Source organism: Macaca nemestrina, chromosome 10 (assembly GCF_043159975.1).
Source record: "Macaca nemestrina isolate mMacNem1 chromosome 10, mMacNem.hap1, whole genome shotgun sequence".
NCBI lineage: Eukaryota > Metazoa > Chordata > Mammalia > Primates > Cercopithecidae > Macaca > Macaca nemestrina.
The window spans coordinates 136239161-136256600 of NC_092134.1; the positions used below are offsets into that span (position 1 = coordinate 136239161).

Below are 17440 nucleotides of genomic sequence, written 5' to 3' on the forward strand. Positions count from 1 at the left end.
CTCCTAACAGTGAGACCCCTCTGAATAGATTCCAAGACCTGACCATGTCAGAGGTGGGCTTGTCCCAGGCCTCTAGTGTTTGGTTGGTTGGGGTTTCTTTTGTTTTGAGATAGGGCCTTGCTTTGTCACCCAGGCTAGAGTGCAGTGGTGCGATCATGACTCACTGCAGCCTCGACCCCCAAGTGATCCTCTCACCTCAGCCTCCTGAGTAGCTAGGACCACAAGTGCACCACAACGCCCAGGGGATTGTTTTTTAAGTTGGGGTTTCTCTATGTTGCCCAAGCTGGTTTCCAACTCCTAGGCTCAAGCAATCCACCCGCCTCAGCCTCCCAACGTGCTGGGATTACAGGCATGAGCCACAGAGCCCAGGCCCAGGCCTCCAGTATTTTGACTTCCCAGCCTTGGGACAGGAGGGAGCACTAGCACCCCCGGTACCGCCTCGGGCTGAGTCAATGCTCCGGGCTCTTCAGGGATCCCCTCGCCAATTTTTCCCAGCCCCTACACCCAGTTCCTTAAGAAGGACTGGTCTCTTCCCGCTTCCCTGCCAGAGCCTGGCTGCAGTTCTAAGTACGGCTGCACTGAGACCCAGCCTCACCCCCATATCCCACAAAGAACAGTCACAGCCATGTTCCTGGGGAGTTGTGAGGATGTTTTTGTTTGGTTGGTTTTGGTTGGGATGTTTTTTAAGAGCGTCATATAGATATTTATATATATAAATTATTAATGTGGGGAAGGGGCAAGGGGCATACATTGCAAAGGGGGCGCGCACACAGGGATCAGGGAGGGGCAGGGGTGGCACACGATGCTACGCAAAACAGCCACATCTAACAGATGAAATAATCACACCAACGGGGCAGGGGAGGGGCGGCGGCCACGGGGCTTGGGCATAGGGGAGAAGAAAAGCAGGGGGGACAAGGAAGAGAGACCTGGTCCAAGATTCTGTGCGCTTTCTGTCCCCATCCTCGCCTCCTCCCCACCTCTGCACACCACACCAGACCTTGGCCTTCTGTCTGTCCCTCCCTCCCCCACTCTGTCCAGCTGCGGAGGCCCTGCAACTGAGCAGCACCCTCTTGGCTCTGGGTGGCAGGCCAAGGGTGGGGTGGGGGGAGGGTGGGGATGCTCCAAGGTCCAATGTAGGAGCCGTGGTGCTCTCTTGATCGCAGGTTCTACAGTGGCTTGTCGCTCTCCTTCTTCAGGTGACTAGGGAAGGGGCAGTGCATAGCAGAGAGGTAAGAGACTTGAGACCAACCCTGACCTTGCCCCCTTACCAAAGGGGTTGGGAGAGGAGGGGTTCCCTCCCCCCAGGAGCACAGTGCCCAGCTGTTCCATGCCCACAGCCCCTCCCAGGCTCGCTGAGCCCATGTCCCCCTGGGGACCCTGGGGTACCTGTAATAGTCCTCCTGGGCAGGCAGCGGCACACTGTGCAGCGGGTGATGGGCATGCAGCCACTGCTGCTGTTCCAGCGCCAAGCGCTGCAGCTCAGCTGACTGTGCGTGCATGGCCTGCAGCTGATGAGCTGCTGACATTGGGGCAGAAAGGGAGGCCGGCAGGTCCCGGTAAGGGGCAGCTGTGAGCAGGAAGGGCAAGGGTCACATGACCAATGGATAACAACCACCTGCTCTGGACCAGGGGATAGCCAGCTCCTTTACATACAAAGGTAATGAACTAAAAAGTTAGGTAACACAGCCAGTTCTGTAAGTTGCCAGTGGTAGAGTGGAATTGGGATTCAAACCTCTTAGGCTGACACTAAAACTTGTGCGTCTCTTGGGCAGAGGTTCAGCTCTTCTATTCCCATGCCCAGCTCCTCTAGGCATCTCCTCATTCCTCCTCAAGCCCAACTAGGCCCATCCCCCCACCTAAATACCTCCTTTCTGCCCTTTTCTCATTACAGCTTGCCTACGCCAACTTCCATCCTTACCAAAGAGCTGGTGACGAAGAACTTCGTTCTCGTGCAGAGGGTGAGGAAGCAGGGGGTTAGGGAGAGTTCCAGCTGGGTAGGGGATCCGAGTAAGGTGAGACCCTGAGGCCAGGGGGTCGATGAGAGGGTGCACTGAGGCAGAGGCTGGAAAGCAGAGAAGAGGAAGGTGTCACCAGAAGGCAGGTTTAGGGAAAACCATGCATTTGGGTGAAGGGATCCAAGGCTGGGAATTGAGTTGGACAAACACAAGGAGCTCCAAAGTGGAACAAAGGCAGAATGGAAGAACTAGAGGCCTGTGGGGGGGGGGGGGTGGACAGGCTGAGCCCTACTGGAGGAGGGACATATGGATGACAGAGGACAGGAAATTAGTCATCAGAAGGGTCTGAGGGGAAGGAGAGGGAGAGGTAGACTGCTTGAAGGAGGTGGAAGATAGAAGTTTAGGAAATAGGAAGAGGCCAGGTGCGGTGGCTCAAGCCTATAATCCCAGCACTTTGGGAGGCTGAGGCAGGCGGATCACCTGAGGTCAGGAGTTCAAGACCAGCCTGGCCAACATGGTGAAACCCTGTCTCTACTAAAAATACAAAAAAATTAGCCAGGCATGGTGGCACATGCCTAGTCCCAGCTCTTCAGGAGGCTGAGGCAGGAGAATCGCTTGAACCTGGGAGGTGGAAGCTGCACTGAGCCGAGATCGCGCCACTGCACTCTGGTTTGGGCAAAAGAGCGAGACTTGGTCTCAAATTAAAAAAAAAAAAAAAAAAAAAAGCAAGCGGGTGCAGTGGCTCACACTTGTAATCCCAGCACTTTGGGAGGCCAAGGTGGGCGGATCACAAGGTCAAGAGATCGAGACTATCCTGGCCAACATGGTGAAACCCCGTCTCTATTAAAAATACAAAAATTAGCTGTATTTGGCGGCACACGCCTGTAGTCCCAGCAACTCAGGCAGGCAGTGCCTGCTGAGGCAGAAGAATCGTTTGAACCCGGGAGGCAGAGGTTGCAGTAAGCTGAGATCGCGCCACTGCACTCCAGCTTGGCGACAGGGCGAGACTCCGTCTCAAAAACAAAATGGTGAAAGGATAGTAAGTAAAGCTCATTATTGCCTATGACACCCAAACCCAAAGCTACAGGGCCCCTTCTAGAAAGTTACAGATCTAGAGATGGGGAAGAACATGAAAGACCTCCCACTGTGAGAAAAGGAGAAAATGGCAAAAAATAAGAGTTAAATCCAGAGAAATCAGAAAATAGGTTTGTGGATTGGGCAGGGTGGCTCACGTCTGTAATCTCAGGACTTTGGGAGGCCAAGGTGGGTGGATTGCTTTGAACTCAGGAATTTGAGACCAGCCTGGCCAATATGGCAAAACCCCATCTCTACCAAAACTACAAAAATTAGCCAGGTATGGTGACACACGCCTATAATCCCAGCTACTCTGGAGACTGAGGTAGGAGGATTACTTGAGCCCAGGAAGTTGAGGCTGCAGTGAGCTGTGACTGCACCACTACACTCCAGGCTGGGTGGCAGAGCGAGACTATGTCTCAAAAAAATAAATAAGAAGATATGTTTGTGAAGGGCTTGGGAGAATGGGGCTGTGAGGATAGAAAGGTGTGTCCTTCAAAGGCTCCCACCTGGGCCTGTCATGGGTAGGATACTAGACTATGGAGAGGACTGGGGTGTGGGGAATACAGGCTCTGTGGCCAGGCAAGGCCATGAGGAGACAAGGCTGAGAGAACGTCAGGGAGGCAAAGTTGAGGGCAGCAATCTCAGGAAAAGTTCATGCCAGGCCAGGGGAGGAAAGTCTCAGCCAGAAGAACAAAAGAGCCCAGTCATGATGGGGGAAGGTGGCCCCAAAGGGCCAGGGAGAGGAAGGAGGGGGTCTCACCTGCATGGATAGCATCTTGCTGGTGCAGGTGCAGGTGCGAGTGGATGTGGGAGTGCTGGTGGTGATGGGGAGTCACATTGAGCATCTGCAGCCGGGCCAGCGGGTCATTGCCCAGGGCCGCCACCCTTTCTGCGTGCTGCCTCTCAGCTGCCAGCCGCTCAGCATAGGACATGTCAGGCCGCAGGGCTGGCCCAGCTGCCAGTGCTAGACGTTCTCGATCCAGGGGCCCCAGGCTCGGATGAAAGGGGAAAGGGTGCAGGCCAGGTGGGCCAGGCTGTAGAGCCAGGCCCCCATGTCGGGGAAAGGGATCCAAGCCCGGCCCAGGGACCCCATGTAGGGGTTCCAGCTCACTAGGCTTCACCTCAAAGCCAGGCTTGAGGCGGTCACGGAGGTCTCGTTCACGGGCTTCCCGTTCCCTCTCCCGGGCAGCAGGATCACTGCTGTACAGGGCCGGGACATTGTAACCCAGGAGCCCCGGGTCCACTGCCCCCAGGGGCACGTAGAATGGATGGTTGCGATTGCCAGGAGACATGACATGAGGCCGGGCATATTCACTGAGAGTGCGCAAGGCTGGAGTGTCAGGACCCAGGTAGGGGGGCACTGTAGCCACCGCACTGCCCGGTTCAAATGGAGGGCGATGGGGCACTGGGCCCAGAGATGGGCATTCCACCGGAGCACGGCCCTCCTGAGCCAACTTCTGTGGGGTACAGGGAAAAGTGGAGTCAAAGCGGCAGTTATGAGAAGAGATGGCTGGTTTCAAGCTGCCCATTTGTTTCCACAGCTGAATGCCAAAATGCCTCACCTCACTGAAACTCTGCCCACCTGGAACTTAACTGCGACCCCCCCCCCCCCCCGAATATCTGCCCTTCTTGGGATCCACAGGTAGTCCCATCTGAGCAGGCCTTCTCCCAACCCAGGAATGCAGACTGCTGTCGCTGAAATCCTTTTCGGCTCCATTTCCTGGGCTGCAGTGGTACCTCCCCTCCGACAGGTGGCGACTTGATTCGCCCGCCCACCTAGCACAAGCCCCAGCCCCAGCCCCAGCCCCAGCCCCAGCCCCAGCCCCAGCCCCAGCCCCAAGCCCAGCCCCAAGCCCAGCCCCAGCCCCAGCCCCGTAGCGCGGCTAAGAGAGAAGGAGGCAAAGAAGGCGGTGGCGCAGGCAGTGACGCACTCACCACGCTGCGTTCAAGCTCGCGCTCCTTCTCGCGCTCGCGCTCCTTCTCGCGTTCCCGCTCGCGCTCCCGCTCCTTTTCTTCGCGCGCGCGCTGCTCCGCCTCGCGCCGCACCTTCTCCACCAGGTCGGCCCGCTTCTTGGCCAGTTTGGAGCCCTCCAGTGGCACGAAGTACAGGTCGCTGCGCGCGCACGAGTTGAAGCCGCGATCCAGGTGTTTGTTGAACCTGCCAGGCGTGGAAGCAGCACGCGCTCAGCCGGTGCGAGATGCCGGATGGAGCCCGCGGAGCCGCGACCCCGGCGAGTGCTTGTAGCCCCCGCCTAAAAACCACCCCTGCAGGCTGAGCTGCTGCCGGCCTCACTGGCCGCTAGGCATGGACGGAGGAGAGGGGCGTGCTTTTCTAAAACACTACACCAGCGCAGGGCCCCTCCCTGCTACTCCCTCTCCGTCGCCGCCTTGTCGTCCCCCTTCCAGGCCCACCTCCGCCCCACCTGGCCGCTCACCTGGCAGACTGACTGGCATGGCTGGGCACATCTACCACCTTGGGAGGGGGCGAGGGGCTGCGGGCTGGCGGAACTGGGCTCTCGGGGGTCTCATACTCCTCAGCCGGCTCCTGCTTGATCTGCGTGGCGCTCAGGGGCGGCCCTGAGGCAGGGGCCGCGGGTGGTGGTGGCAGAGATGGCAGGCCTGAGGGCCCCGCAGGTGGCAGGGGCCCAGGTCCCACGGTGGGCGAGCCCGGCTTGAAGGTCCCTGGGCCTGCAGGTGGCGAGGTTCCTCTATAGCCCGGTGGGGTCCCCGTTCGGAAGTTGGGAGGAGACCCGGGCTTGTATCCGGGTGGGGTGGCTGCCTTGTAGGCCCCCGGGGATGGGGCTCTCTTTCCGTACGGTGGGGGCCCAGGTGGGGAGGCCGTTTTGTAGCCTGCTGGCGAGGAAGCCACGGTGGCAATGACCGTGGAAAGGGTAGCCGAAGAGGTGGTGACCGTAGGCACCGGTGGGAAAGGGTAGGGCGTCCCCTGAGGTCCCTGGGAGGGGGAGGGGTGTGAACATGGGAAGGACGCTTGAGAAGTGGAAGAGGAAGAGTTGGAAGAGGAAGAGACTGGAGGGCCATTGGGGCCTGCTTGGCTGTAGGACACCTGGCTGTGAGGTGGGGGCAGGTGTGTTGGCCCTGGTGGGTAGGGCCTCAGAGACCCCAGGGAGGGAGACATGGCATAAGGGTGTGCGTGGTGGGAGCTGCCGCCCTCCAGGGGGTGGGGAAATGCTCCAGGAGGGGGCCCAGAGCTTCCGTGATGCTGCTGCTGCTGCTGCTGCTGCTGCTGTTGCTGGTGGTGATGGTGATGTGTTGAGGCTGGTGGGTGGGCAGTGGACTGGGCCCCAGTAGATGGCGGGAAGGGGCCTGGATGGGCATTGCTGTTGGCTAAGAGGCGGCCATAGGGAGGAGGTGGTGGGGGACCCTGGCTCCACACAGCCTGGGATGGGAGAGAAGGCTGAGTATACTTGGGGGGCTGATTGGAGACAGAGAGGCTTGTTGGGGGAGGGAAAGAGTGGGGGTAACTGGGCAATGCCTGGGAAGCTGGGTAGGGGGAGGCAGAGGAAGAGGAGGAAGAACTGGAAGAGGAGGCTGCTGCAGAGCTACTACTAGAGGATGAATAAGGAAACCTCATGGGGGGTGCTGGGGCAGAAGAGGAAGCAGGAGGCAGAGAGTGGGGTGAAGGAGCCAGAGTCGGGCCCTTCTCTGGGCCAGGAGGAAGTCCACCCATACCCTGCCCCATGGCATGGGGAGAGGGCAGATGCCCAGGTAGTGGTTGGGCCCCCAGGCCAGGGGGAGAGGCTGAGGCATTGTTGAGGGGTCTCAGGGCAGGTGGGGGAGGCAGGTTCGGGGTCACATGGGGGAAGTTGGCTGGTGGTGGAGCAGAAGGCAGGTTCCCACCACCCACCGGAGTGTTAGGTGGCTTAGCTGGGGGAGCACCGCTAGCCCCAGAGCTTGATACTGAAATGGGAGTAGTGGGTGGGGGGTGCTGCTTACCCCCATTAGGGCCCCCCACTGATGAGGCAGCCCCTCCCCCCTTGGGACCCATTGGGGGTCCAGACAAAACTCCTCCACCAGCGCCCCCAGGATAGAGCTGTGGGTGAGGGGGAGGGGCCCCAGGAGGAGCCTGGAACATTCGAGATGTGGGGGGCTCCATGGGAGCATGATATCCAGTGGGTGTCACAGAAGGATGGGGTTCAAAGCTAGCCTCTGGCTGTCGAGGGGTGCTGTCTGGCGGTGGAGGGGAAGGAGGAAAGAGTGGAGGTGGGTGGTAGGGGCGGGCTGGGCCCTGGGACAGGCCAGAAGATGAGTCGGAGTCATTCTCCACACTTCCAGGGCTGTAGATGCTGGGGGACGTGCTTCGGTTGTCCTGGTCAATATCCCTAGGGTCGCTGCTGCCATCATCATTAAGGCTCCGCCCATCCAAGCTATCCAGATCAGAGGGAGACTGTGGCCGAGGGAGTTCCTGCTGTAGAAAAGGGAAGCCTCATTTTTTCTCTTTTCCTTTCCTGCTTCCCTGAGATTTAGGGCCGGTCTTGCATAAAATCATTTCCCCTCACAGCACACTGTTGTACTGTGATGTGGTGAGTACCTCTTGCCATCTGGGGATTTCCCACTTTCCCCACATTCTTGGCTGCTCCTTAGCAGCCAGTCTTGTTTCCCTCCTATAAAACCCTATTCCTTCCTCAAGGATCCATCTCAAGCACCTTGTCTTTACCCACAGCTGACTCCAAATCCCTGTCTTCCACCATCTCATAACCACCACTTTAACCATCCTCCATCCCCCAAGCCCTTGGTTCTTAGACCACTTCTGGCCGGGCACAGAGGCTCACACCTGTAATCCCAGCACTTTGGGAGGCTGAAGCAGGAGGATCACTTGAGGCCAGGAGTTCCAAACCAGCCTGGCCAACATGGTGAAACCCTATCTCTACTAAAAGTACAAAAATTAGCCGGGCGTGGTGGCTCATGCCTATAATCCCAGCTACTCGGGAGGCTGAGGCACAACTGCTTCAACCCAGGAGGCGGAGGTTGCAATGAGCTGAGATTGTGCCACTGTACTCCAGCCTGGGTGACAGAACGAAACTCTGTCTCAAAAACAAACCAAAAAAAACAATAAAAAAGAAAGACCACTTCTGCATTTTCCTTAAGATTTATTTGTTCCTCCCACTAAGACTTCTCACCCAGAGACGAGAATCCCCCAACTCTTCTGGTCCCCTTTGGCCCTGCCAGGTCATCTGGTGGTCTGTCAAAGTTCTAAGACTCTCTCTGGCATATTAGAGACAGAACTGCTCTCATAAGCACTATGATCTGGCCTTTCTCTTATGTCCCAGGAGAGATCCAGCTAAGAATAGTGAGCATAAGGAAATCTGAGAAAAGAATGATCACAAGATGGGTCAGGATGGCGACAAGGGTCTCCCACCTCAGTTTTGGTCTTTTTTGGTGCATTGGTCTCCTCACTTTCACTCTCTGAGATCTCCTCACTCCGACCCTGCTTGTTGACCTTTGGGGTGGAGGCTTCCTCTACTCGGGCCTTCTGTTAGAGAGAAAGAAAATTCCTGTCTTTTCCCTACCTCCCAAGCTTCACCGTTACCCTCTGCCAAACAGGAAGTTCCCCCGACAACACACACACACCCCCTCAGCCCCAGTGCCTGGGCATCCTGTGGGAGGACCTGAGGACAGAATACCTTGGCTGTCTGCCTGGACTTCTCAGCTTTGCCATCACTGCTGGACGTGCTGACCCCTCCAGGGGAGGCCCGGCCCCTCGATCTCAGTTCTTCCCGGGGCCCAGGGGCCTCTTTCTTCCGTCCACTCCTCATTGACATCTGCAGGAGGAGGAAGGAGGTAGGTAACACTGTTCTTTACACTGCAGCTAACTTTATGGTGCACATTATTTGTTCTTCTCTAGACCCTTCCTCCTAGCTTGCCTGCCCCGCCCCTCATCTTTCACATCTCTCATTTTAACTCACCGAGTCTTTATTCTGTCGTGTCTTCATTCTTCAGGCTGTGGAGACCCCATTCTCCTCTGCCTGGGCAGCTGAATACAGAAACTTCTCTGCTCCACCCCAAGTTCCCCACAGCTGTGGTCTGGGAAGCAGGATCTCCAAGTTTCCAGTATAGGCACCTGGAACTTTTGCAGGATCTGTTTTCAGTGAAACCTGTTAGAAGGAAACCATCAGAGTCTCCCACTGGGAGAATAGAGTCACAAAGGAATACTATTACGCTTGTCAGAGAACTGAGCAAGCGGCCCAACCCTAAGCCTTTAGGCCAAGAGGTACAGATACCACAAGACATTGCTGGCTTGCCCCATGGGCCACCTTAGCTATCTAAAAGGCAGGGAGATTCTGCTTAAAGTATAATCTCTTTCACCTCTGTAGAGGGCAGAAAATTCAGATGTACCTACAAGCTCCAATCCAGGAGATCACACAGTTTGACCCTTCATGATCCCTAAAGGATATTTGTGAACGCGCACATTCCACGGAGCCTTGCAAAGGAACATAAAGAAATGGAGCGGAGCATGGTGGTTCACGCCTATAATCCCAGCCCTTTGGGAGGCCGAGGTGGACAGATTGCAAGGTCAGGAGTTCAAGACCAGCCTGGCCAACATGGTGAAACCCAGCCAGGCGTGGTGGCGCGTGCCTGTAATCCCAGCTACTCAGGAGGCTGAGGCAAGCAAATCACTTGAACCTGGGAAGCAGAGGTTGCAGTGAGCCGAGATCATGCCACTGCACTCCAGCCTGGGTGACAGAGTGAAACTCTGTCTCAAAAAAAAAATGACGTTCAAGTATTAATTTATTGAGTACCTTCTTTATATCAAGCCCTTCACACACATGATTTCATTTAATATTTACAACCAACCCTGAATGGTAAGCATTATTACCTTCATTATATAGGTGAGGGAACTGAGGCTCAAAGATGGTGATTGTGACTAGCTCAACCTCACACAGTGAGGAACCAGTGACAGAGCCAGAATCAAACCCACGTCTGTGACTTCAAAGCCCATGCTCTTTCTTCTATACTTTGCTATATTCTCCTCAGAAGTTGGTGGGGAGAATTCTCAGAAGGCCTAGATCAGTCACAGAGATATGAAAAGAATCTTTTCTCACATCAGAGTAGGTAGAAGAAGAATGTCCCATTCTATAATACAAAGGAACACAGCCCTACCAATCCCAAGACTAAACCTAGGTAGCCCCAAATTGTAGAACTTCACTTTTGAGAGCCTCATAAAGGACTCATTCTCTAGTACTTGAGCTCCCTAAGGCTAGAGGAAAAGTCAGGGTTTTCACATGAATGATTAAAGACTCAAAATATCCGTGAGCAAACAATACAGATTTACCAATTTTGAAGCCTGTCCTCCTACTTGGTATAGACAGGGTTACACAGCTCCTCAAGCCAGTCCATCCATATCTGTCTATCAGTAAGTAGGCAGGTATCTATCTTTATCCAAATCCCTAGAGCCAGCTATATTCATTTGCACTTGTTCGTATTTCTTGCTAAGTGTCAAGTCCCTCCAAATTACTGATTGTAAGATCTTTTGAGAGCAAAAATGGTATTTTCTTATTTTTTCTTCCTTTCCACTGATGTCGTATATATACGTGTGTGCACTTTTCTTGTGATTGACCTTTAAACCCACTAACTTCAGTAGGTCTTTATTCCTGAATTAAGTGCTGCCAGCTCCAGTGGGAATAGACTAAGCTTACCCGTCTATTCTATTCTGAGTTGGTGGCCTGCTAGGTAAACGGCATGTCCATATTCTGTAGTGTATTTTTCCCAAGGAACACAGTAATTCTCACTCAGCTCCATGGAACCATACTGATGCAGGCAGTAAGGGGTGAGTTTAACCTTTCCAGGAAACTTCACAATTTACTTAGAATCACAAAATTGCTGGGACAGAGCCTGTCTTCTGAACTTTCAACTGATGTTCTGCCCAGTAGACTAGTCTTTTTTTTTTTTTTTTTGAGACAGAGTTTCACTCTTGTTGCCCAGGCTGGAATGGAGTGGCGTGATCTCACTCACTGCAACCTCCACCTCCTGGGTTCAAGCAGTTCTCCTGCCTCAGCCTCCTAAGTAGCTGGGATTACAGGCTGTGCCACCACACCCTGCTAATTTTTTTGTACTTTTAGTAGAGACAGGGTTTCACCATGTTGGTCAGAGTAGTCTCGAACTCCTGACCTCAGGTGATCTGTCTGCCATGGCCTTCCAACGTGCTGAGATTACAGGCGTGAGCCACTGTGCCCGGCCAACTAGTTGTTTTTTTTAAGTAGATTTTCGCTGTTCTTCCCCAGGCTGGAGTGCAATGGCATGATCTCAGCTTACTGCTACCTCCGCCTCCCAGATTCAAGCGATTCTCCTGCCTCAGCTTCCCAAGTAGCTGGGATTACAAGCGCCCACCACCATGCCTGGCTAATTTTTGTATTTTTAGTAGAGACAGGGTTTCACTATGTTGGCCAGGCTGGTCTCGAACTCCTGACCTCAGGTGATCCACCCGCCTCGGCCTCCTAAAGTGCTGGGATTACAGGCGTGAGCCACCGCGCCTGGCCTTTATTATTATTTTTTTTTCAACTACAGCTATTTTCCCACATTTTTTAGTTGTTGTGTAGACTGGTTTTAAAATACTATCAACCAAAAAAAAAAAAAAAAGAAAAGAAAGAAAAAATCCAAAGAACACCACCCACCATAGCAAAAGAGGAATCTTAAACAAAAAGCACAACAAAGATGACTATTTGTGACTGGTGTATCTTTGCCAGCCCTCCTAGAGAAGGGTGTCCATCTCCCTTCCCCATCACAGAACCTGTTCACCAAGTCAGTTAGGTTAGGGGATTCAAAAGGTCAGAGAAACACAGGAATGTACCTGAGGAACACAGCAATCATAGTATGCCCTTCTTTTTTAATCACCTGAAATCTGATAAAACTAGCAATGAGTAGCTTTGAAGGAGAAAAGCAGTCATAAAAGAACAAGTAATCCTGGGGATAAGGAGTGGCAGAGGAGGGAAGGAGTTAGGGTTGGATTGTGTGTGTTTCTAGACCTGGGTCATGTTTTAGCACCAGCCTACACTCCTAGCAGACAATAATTGTAACTAATATTACAGAGCACCTACTCTGTATCTGGCCACACACTAAGCACATTCACCTTCGTTACCTTACTTTAAAAAAATGATTAAGACCAGACTGGGTTGGGAGGAAAGTGAGAAATAGAAAAAGAGCCCCTAAGTAAGACCAGGAAAAGAAATTAAGAGACATATGGGATGTCAGAAGGAATACAGTGGAGTCACAAGCTCCCTGGGAGGGGCTCACAGGCTAAATTTCAGGATCATTGGCCCAGCCCCCAACATCATTCTGGACCTGCCAGACTAACCAGTCCAAAGTGACTCCTAGATAACAATGCAGCCCAGACCAGCGGATAACAATGCACTGGCCTAAGCCTTCTGAGAATCCAGGACCTTCAGGGAGGTCTCAGAGATCATCTCATCTATGGCCCCTTCATCTTAACAATGAAGTCGGACACTCCAAGAGGAGTGACTTGCCCAAGGTCACAGAGGCACAGCCAGGTCGAGAGACACAGGTCTCCTGGCTCCTATTCTATAGTATTTCCCCTGCATGAGGCTGCTTCATGCAGCCCTCTGTCCTGGGCCACCCTCACCTGGGATGGGCCTGGGAGCCCAGCCATTTCTACAAGGTCAGGGAAGAAGGCCAAAGGTTAGTTGAGGGAAGGAGGAAAAGGGTAAGTTATTCAAGAAGGGAGGCTCAAAGAGGAATTCGTTTTAGAAAATGAAAGAAAGTGCAAAGAAGCAAAAAAACAACTCTACAAAAAATAACATAATAAGGGAGGTAGAGGTCAGAACCAACTGCCAAAAGATGGTGAAATCTGAACAGGAGCATTTTCATCCTCCCATCATGCCTAGGTGGAGAGACTTGGAGAAACACCTATGATCTGCAAGGAACATATCTACCTGTTCAAACAGACTGCAACATGAAAGGGTACACGCCGCCGTGGGGAAACTCCCATCCACCAACAGATCCAGAAACATCCTCCAGAACCCAGCCCAGAGTCCCAAGGACATAGCCGCAGGCCGACGTCCAATGAAGATTCGAAGCCCCCCGCCTACCAATTGGACATCCCACTGGATCACTACCATAGCGACACAGTGGCAAAAGGTGCCCCCAAGAGACCATCCCAGGAGTCCATCTGGAAGCCACCCCTGCCCCCTCCCAGTTGCCAAAGCAACTCCTACTCTCCTATAGCACCTCAGGGAAGGGAGCTTAAAGGTACCTACCCTAGTCGAAATAAGCCCATGCACAAAGGGAGATCTTTGAGCTCAAAGCAGTAACTAAGGCCTCCCTATATAGATCACAGCTCCAGGGGCAGCGGACGCTCCGGAAATTGGAGGGTGGAGGGTGGAGGGTGGAGGTCGCAACTTGCTTGGAGTGCCTGTAAGGTTGCTCAATTATCTCATTTCCATCCTCCCAGAACCCCTTTCTTCCCAACTCCCCCTTCTGTGTTCCTGTTTTCCTCCTCATTAGTTTTGGGATAACCCACACTACTGGGCCCCAGTGTCCTCTCCAAGAAGTAACTATGTCTGGGATGGGGAAAACAGGGTCAGAGGTGACCTGGAGTAGGGGAATGAAAACCGTCACAAAGACATGGCCTTCCCACTTCCACGCTGGAAAACCTCCGGCTCTTCTCAAAGATGGACCTCTTTTTGCCCAAGCCTCCGTTTCCCCGAGGTTCATCAGCCACAGTCCCTCTTTCCACCTACCACACCCCTTTCCCGTTTCCCACTTCCCGTCCATTCCTAACGCCCCCAACCCCAGGCTCCGGAACCCGTGTTCTGGGCCTTTGGAGCTTTTTCCTGGAGCCTTCATGCCCCACCTCGCTGCCATCTCTCCTATCCCTTCTGCCTTCGCCCCGAACCCCACTCAGAGCATCCCCCGTTTTCCTCCGCCAACCCCCGCCTCGATGTTCCTCCTCTTTTGGGTCCGCGGGTCCCGGCTACCCTCTGGCCCCACAGCCTTCCTCCGGAGACCCTCCCTCCTTCCCCACCTTCCCGATCCTCCCGAAGCCCTGGCCCCCGACCCTCCTCGGCGGGCCCCACCCCCTGAGCCCCCCGCCTCAGGCCAGGCAAAGCCCGCAGTGGGGGGACGGGATTGGGAAAATAACAAATGGAGGCGGCGGCGGCAGGAGGGGGAACTGGGAGGGGTGGGGGTGGGGAGCCGCAGGCCGGAACCCGGGCGGGACAGAATCCCGCGGGCCCGGGGCCCAGGCGGCCGCAGACCTTACCTGCTGGTAGCTCGGGACGGCTGGCTGGCTGCGAGCGGGATTCCGGGCTCCGGCGCCTCTGGGGGGCGGCGGCGGCAGCTCCCCCGCCCCCCTCTCCTCTTCTCGGCCTCAGTCGCCGCCGCGACGACGGCGGCGGCGGCCCCGACCCCCCCGGAGGGCGGCCCCCATCCCCCCTTTTCCCCGCCTGGCCCCAATCGCCCGCCGGCCCCCGGAGCAAACCCCGATCCCCGCTCTGCTCCCCACCTCCCCGGGCTCGCCGCCTCCCTCTGGCCGCCCGGAATGCCCCGGGCCGCGCCGCCCGCCCCCGCCGCGCCGCCCGGCCCCGCGGCCCGCCCGGCCCTCGGCGCGGCTCCGACCCGCCGCCCGCGCCCGCCTAGCACAGCCCGCACCCGCGCGATCCCGGGCCCCTCGGCCGCCTCGCCCACGGCCCCCGCCCCTTCCCCGGCGGCCGGCTCCCTCGCCCCCTCCTAGCCCCTCCCCGAGGCCGCGGTCCCTCCGAAATGGCCCGGCCCGAGGCCCCGACCCGGCACGGGGCTGCGGACGGGCTGGGCGGTGCGTCCAGCGACTCGCACAGGAAAGCGGACGGCGAAGGGAGGGAGCCTGGGAGAGGGGGATGGGAGAAGGGAGGAAGAGGGAGAAGGAGGGAGCGCGGAGGAACGGAGGAGAGAGGGGCCAGGAGGGAGACGCGAGGGAGGGAGCGCGAGGCAAGCCGCGAGGGGGGAGAGAGGGGGAGCCGGAGAGGGGGAGGCGCCGCGCGAGTTGGCCGAGGCCGAGGCCGAGGGGGCCGGGGGGCGGGGAGGGCTCGCGGTGGCGGAATGTGGGGAGCCCGCGGGCCCGGCGCGGGAGAGGGCTAGGTAGGAGGGGCTGTGGGTGGTGAGGGCAGATGAGGGGAGGCTGAAGTTTGGGGGCGACCGGGTCTGTGGCAGAGGTGAAGTGGGAGGAGTTTGGGGGATCCTGGGGTAGAGATTGGGATAATGGGATTGGATTGGAAAGATGGAGCTGCCTGGGGGCTTTGTGGGTGCCTGGTGAGAAGTGAGAGAAGCTTGGGGTGAGGGGTCTGTGGCAGAGATGGAGCCAGATGGGTTTGGGGTCTATTATCAGAGAGAATGGGATGCAAGTTTGGGGTCATAAGGAGGGAGAAAAATTGAAATGATGACATATATAAGAAGATGGGGCTTCTGGAAGACAGCAAAGCTTTTGGGGGTGATTCGTGTTGGGAAAAGAGTCAGAAATATAATAATTGGGGGTGGGGGGGTGAAGGAGAGCTGGAGAGAGAAGTCCAGAGGAAACGTCAGTGAGGAGAGAGGAGGGAACGTGAAGAACCTTAAGAAGGGATGAAGGAGGTGGACCCAGGTGCCAGTTCTAGAGAAAATGGGTTCCGGGTGAGAAAGGAGGGCTCTGGATGGGAAAGGAGGGTGGGAGACACGGGGCTGGCTGGATCCTGGGGGTGGGGGCTCCCAGTGGAGCCCAGGAGGATTTACTTGGGCAAGCAGAACGGGGAAGAGGGGGATAAGAAGATTGGAAGGAAATGTAAGCTGAACAAGGCCTTTGGCGGCAGTATGGAAGAGGAAAGATCATGGATGGGAAAATAAAATGGAGATGGGGCCGGCGCGGGGGCTCACGCCTGTAATCTCAGCACTTTGGGAGGCTGAGGCGGGTGGGTCACTTGTCAGGAGTTCAAGACTAGCCTGGCCAACATGGCGAAATCCCGTCTCTACTAAAAATACAAAAATTAGCCGGGTGTGGTGGCGCATGCCTGTAATCCCAGCTACCCGGGAGGCTGAGGCAGGAGAATCCTTGAACCTAGGAGGCAAAGGTTTCAGCGAGCAGAGATCGCACCACTGCAGTCCAGCCTGGGCGACAGAGCGAGACTCCGTCTCAAAAAAAAAAAAAAAGAAAAACAAAGAAAAAGAAAATGGAGATGGGAAAGGAGGGCAGTTAAAGGAAATGACAGATTTGGTGGGGTGGGGGGGTTGCTGGCAAGCCCATGGGTAGATAGGTAAGGGATACAGCTTGGAGGAGTGAGACACCATCCTCAGGCCTTCCATCTAGTGACATCTCCATTTTCCTTCTCAAATCTGTTGAAAGTCATCACTGAAGATCCCCTGGGTCACAGGGAAGCAGTCGGGTGAAGATTGGGCTTAATGTGGACCCAAATCCCTAGGTATCCTTGTTCCTCAATCCCACCTGTTCTAAGGTGTAGACAGTCCCCACCACAGACTGCAGGCTCCTCCCAACCCTTTCCTCTCCCTCCCCTGCTCTCCAGGTAGCCTCTGGCAGTCAGTCTGCCACCGGCCATGAAGCCAGCACCTCGGCTAGCCCACCACCAGTTCCTTCTCCTGGGCTCCCTCCTGGCCCTCCACCAAGCAGCAACATCTCTCAGGACAAAGGACACAGGGTGATTTTTGGCAGCAGAAATTGGGAAGGCCAGAGAATGGGAGGGAGGCAGGCTGGCAAACCGGAAGAGCTGGAGCTGGAGTGTGGATTGGGAGCCCTCAGTAGCGCTCCATATTTGGGGTGGGGGCCGGGTACTTGTGGGACCAGTCTTGCTGGAGGCTAAGGGTGGTCCCTGAACTGACAAGATCCCACCTGCCTTCAGGGAAGGAAGGAGGTTGGCTCTGGAGCAGCTCAGTAGATTTTGTCTCAATTCCTTGGGCCAGATTCAACAAAGTTCTGGGAATACTCAAAAGCTCTAAGCAAGATTCCAGAGCACTGGGGAACTGGGCGCAGGAACAGGAACACTTCCTTGGCCTGGGAATGAGTCATCACTCTGAAGTCCCTTGAATTGGTTGGCACTCACCACTCCATGCACACCTTCCCAGCCCCTCCCAGGGCCTCCCTGAGACCAGGCCAGCTCCCTGTCTCCCGGTGCGCCCCACTCCCTCTTGCTCTAGGGTAGCTCCTGCTCCTCCCCACCCCCAGCTTTGTTCCAGGGCTCCCCCTTTCCCCCTCGCCCTCTCTCCCCATTGCATTTCCTCTCTTTCTGCACCACTCAGTTCAGACTCCCACTGGGCCTTGGCTCAAGCCCCTTCCAAATCCCTTCCAGGCTGAGCTCTTCTCCCGTGTTTTTTAATCACTAAGGAACGGGCTACAATGGAGACTAAAAGAAAAATTTAGGCATATGTGGGGATAGGGGATGGTGAAAGTCACAAAAGAAACCAGTGTCCACCCTCTC

General features: G+C 55.6%; 1 protein-coding gene across 3 annotated transcripts; it reads right to left on the reverse strand.

Moving 5' to 3' along the window:
- Positions 1–628: 628 nt before the first annotated feature.
- Positions 629–14401, reverse strand: LOC105484213 (atrophin 1). Of its 3 annotated transcripts, XM_011745658.3 has the most exons (11): positions 14266–14401; positions 13262–13416; positions 8957–9145; positions 8675–8812; positions 8410–8523; positions 5468–7458; positions 4968–5190; positions 3793–4489; positions 1919–2062; positions 1387–1567; positions 629–1200 (listed from the first exon to the last, which is right to left on the reverse strand). In XM_011745658.3, the coding sequence occupies exons 3-11, from the start codon at positions 8981–8983 to the stop codon at positions 1167–1169; spliced, it is 3549 nt and encodes a 1182-aa protein (XP_011743960.2). In that variant the 5' UTR covers positions 8984–9145; positions 13262–13416; positions 14266–14401; the 3' UTR covers positions 629–1166. The 3 variants fall into 3 exon arrangements, with proteins under 3 accessions (XP_011743960.2, XP_011743962.2, XP_011743959.2); XM_011745660.3 differs by lacking the exon at positions 13262–13416 and having other exon boundaries at positions 5468–7455; XM_011745657.3 differs by lacking the exon at positions 13262–13416.
- Between the last annotated feature and the right edge of the window lie 3039 nt (positions 14402–17440).

Bases quoted from the DNA above. Each gene is read 5' to 3' on its own strand.
- LOC105484213 (XM_011745657.3), bottom strand. From the start codon at position 8,983: ATGAAGACACGACAGAATAAAGACTCG. The intron at 1,568-1,918 runs GTAAGGATGGAA...TCCTGCTCACAG, and splicing joins TCTTCGTCACCAGCTCTTTG to CTGCCCCTTACCGGGACCTG. The intron at 1,201-1,386 runs GTACCCCAGGGT...CCCCTTCCCTAG, and splicing joins GCCCAGGAGGACTATTACAG to TCACCTGAAGAAGGAGAGCG.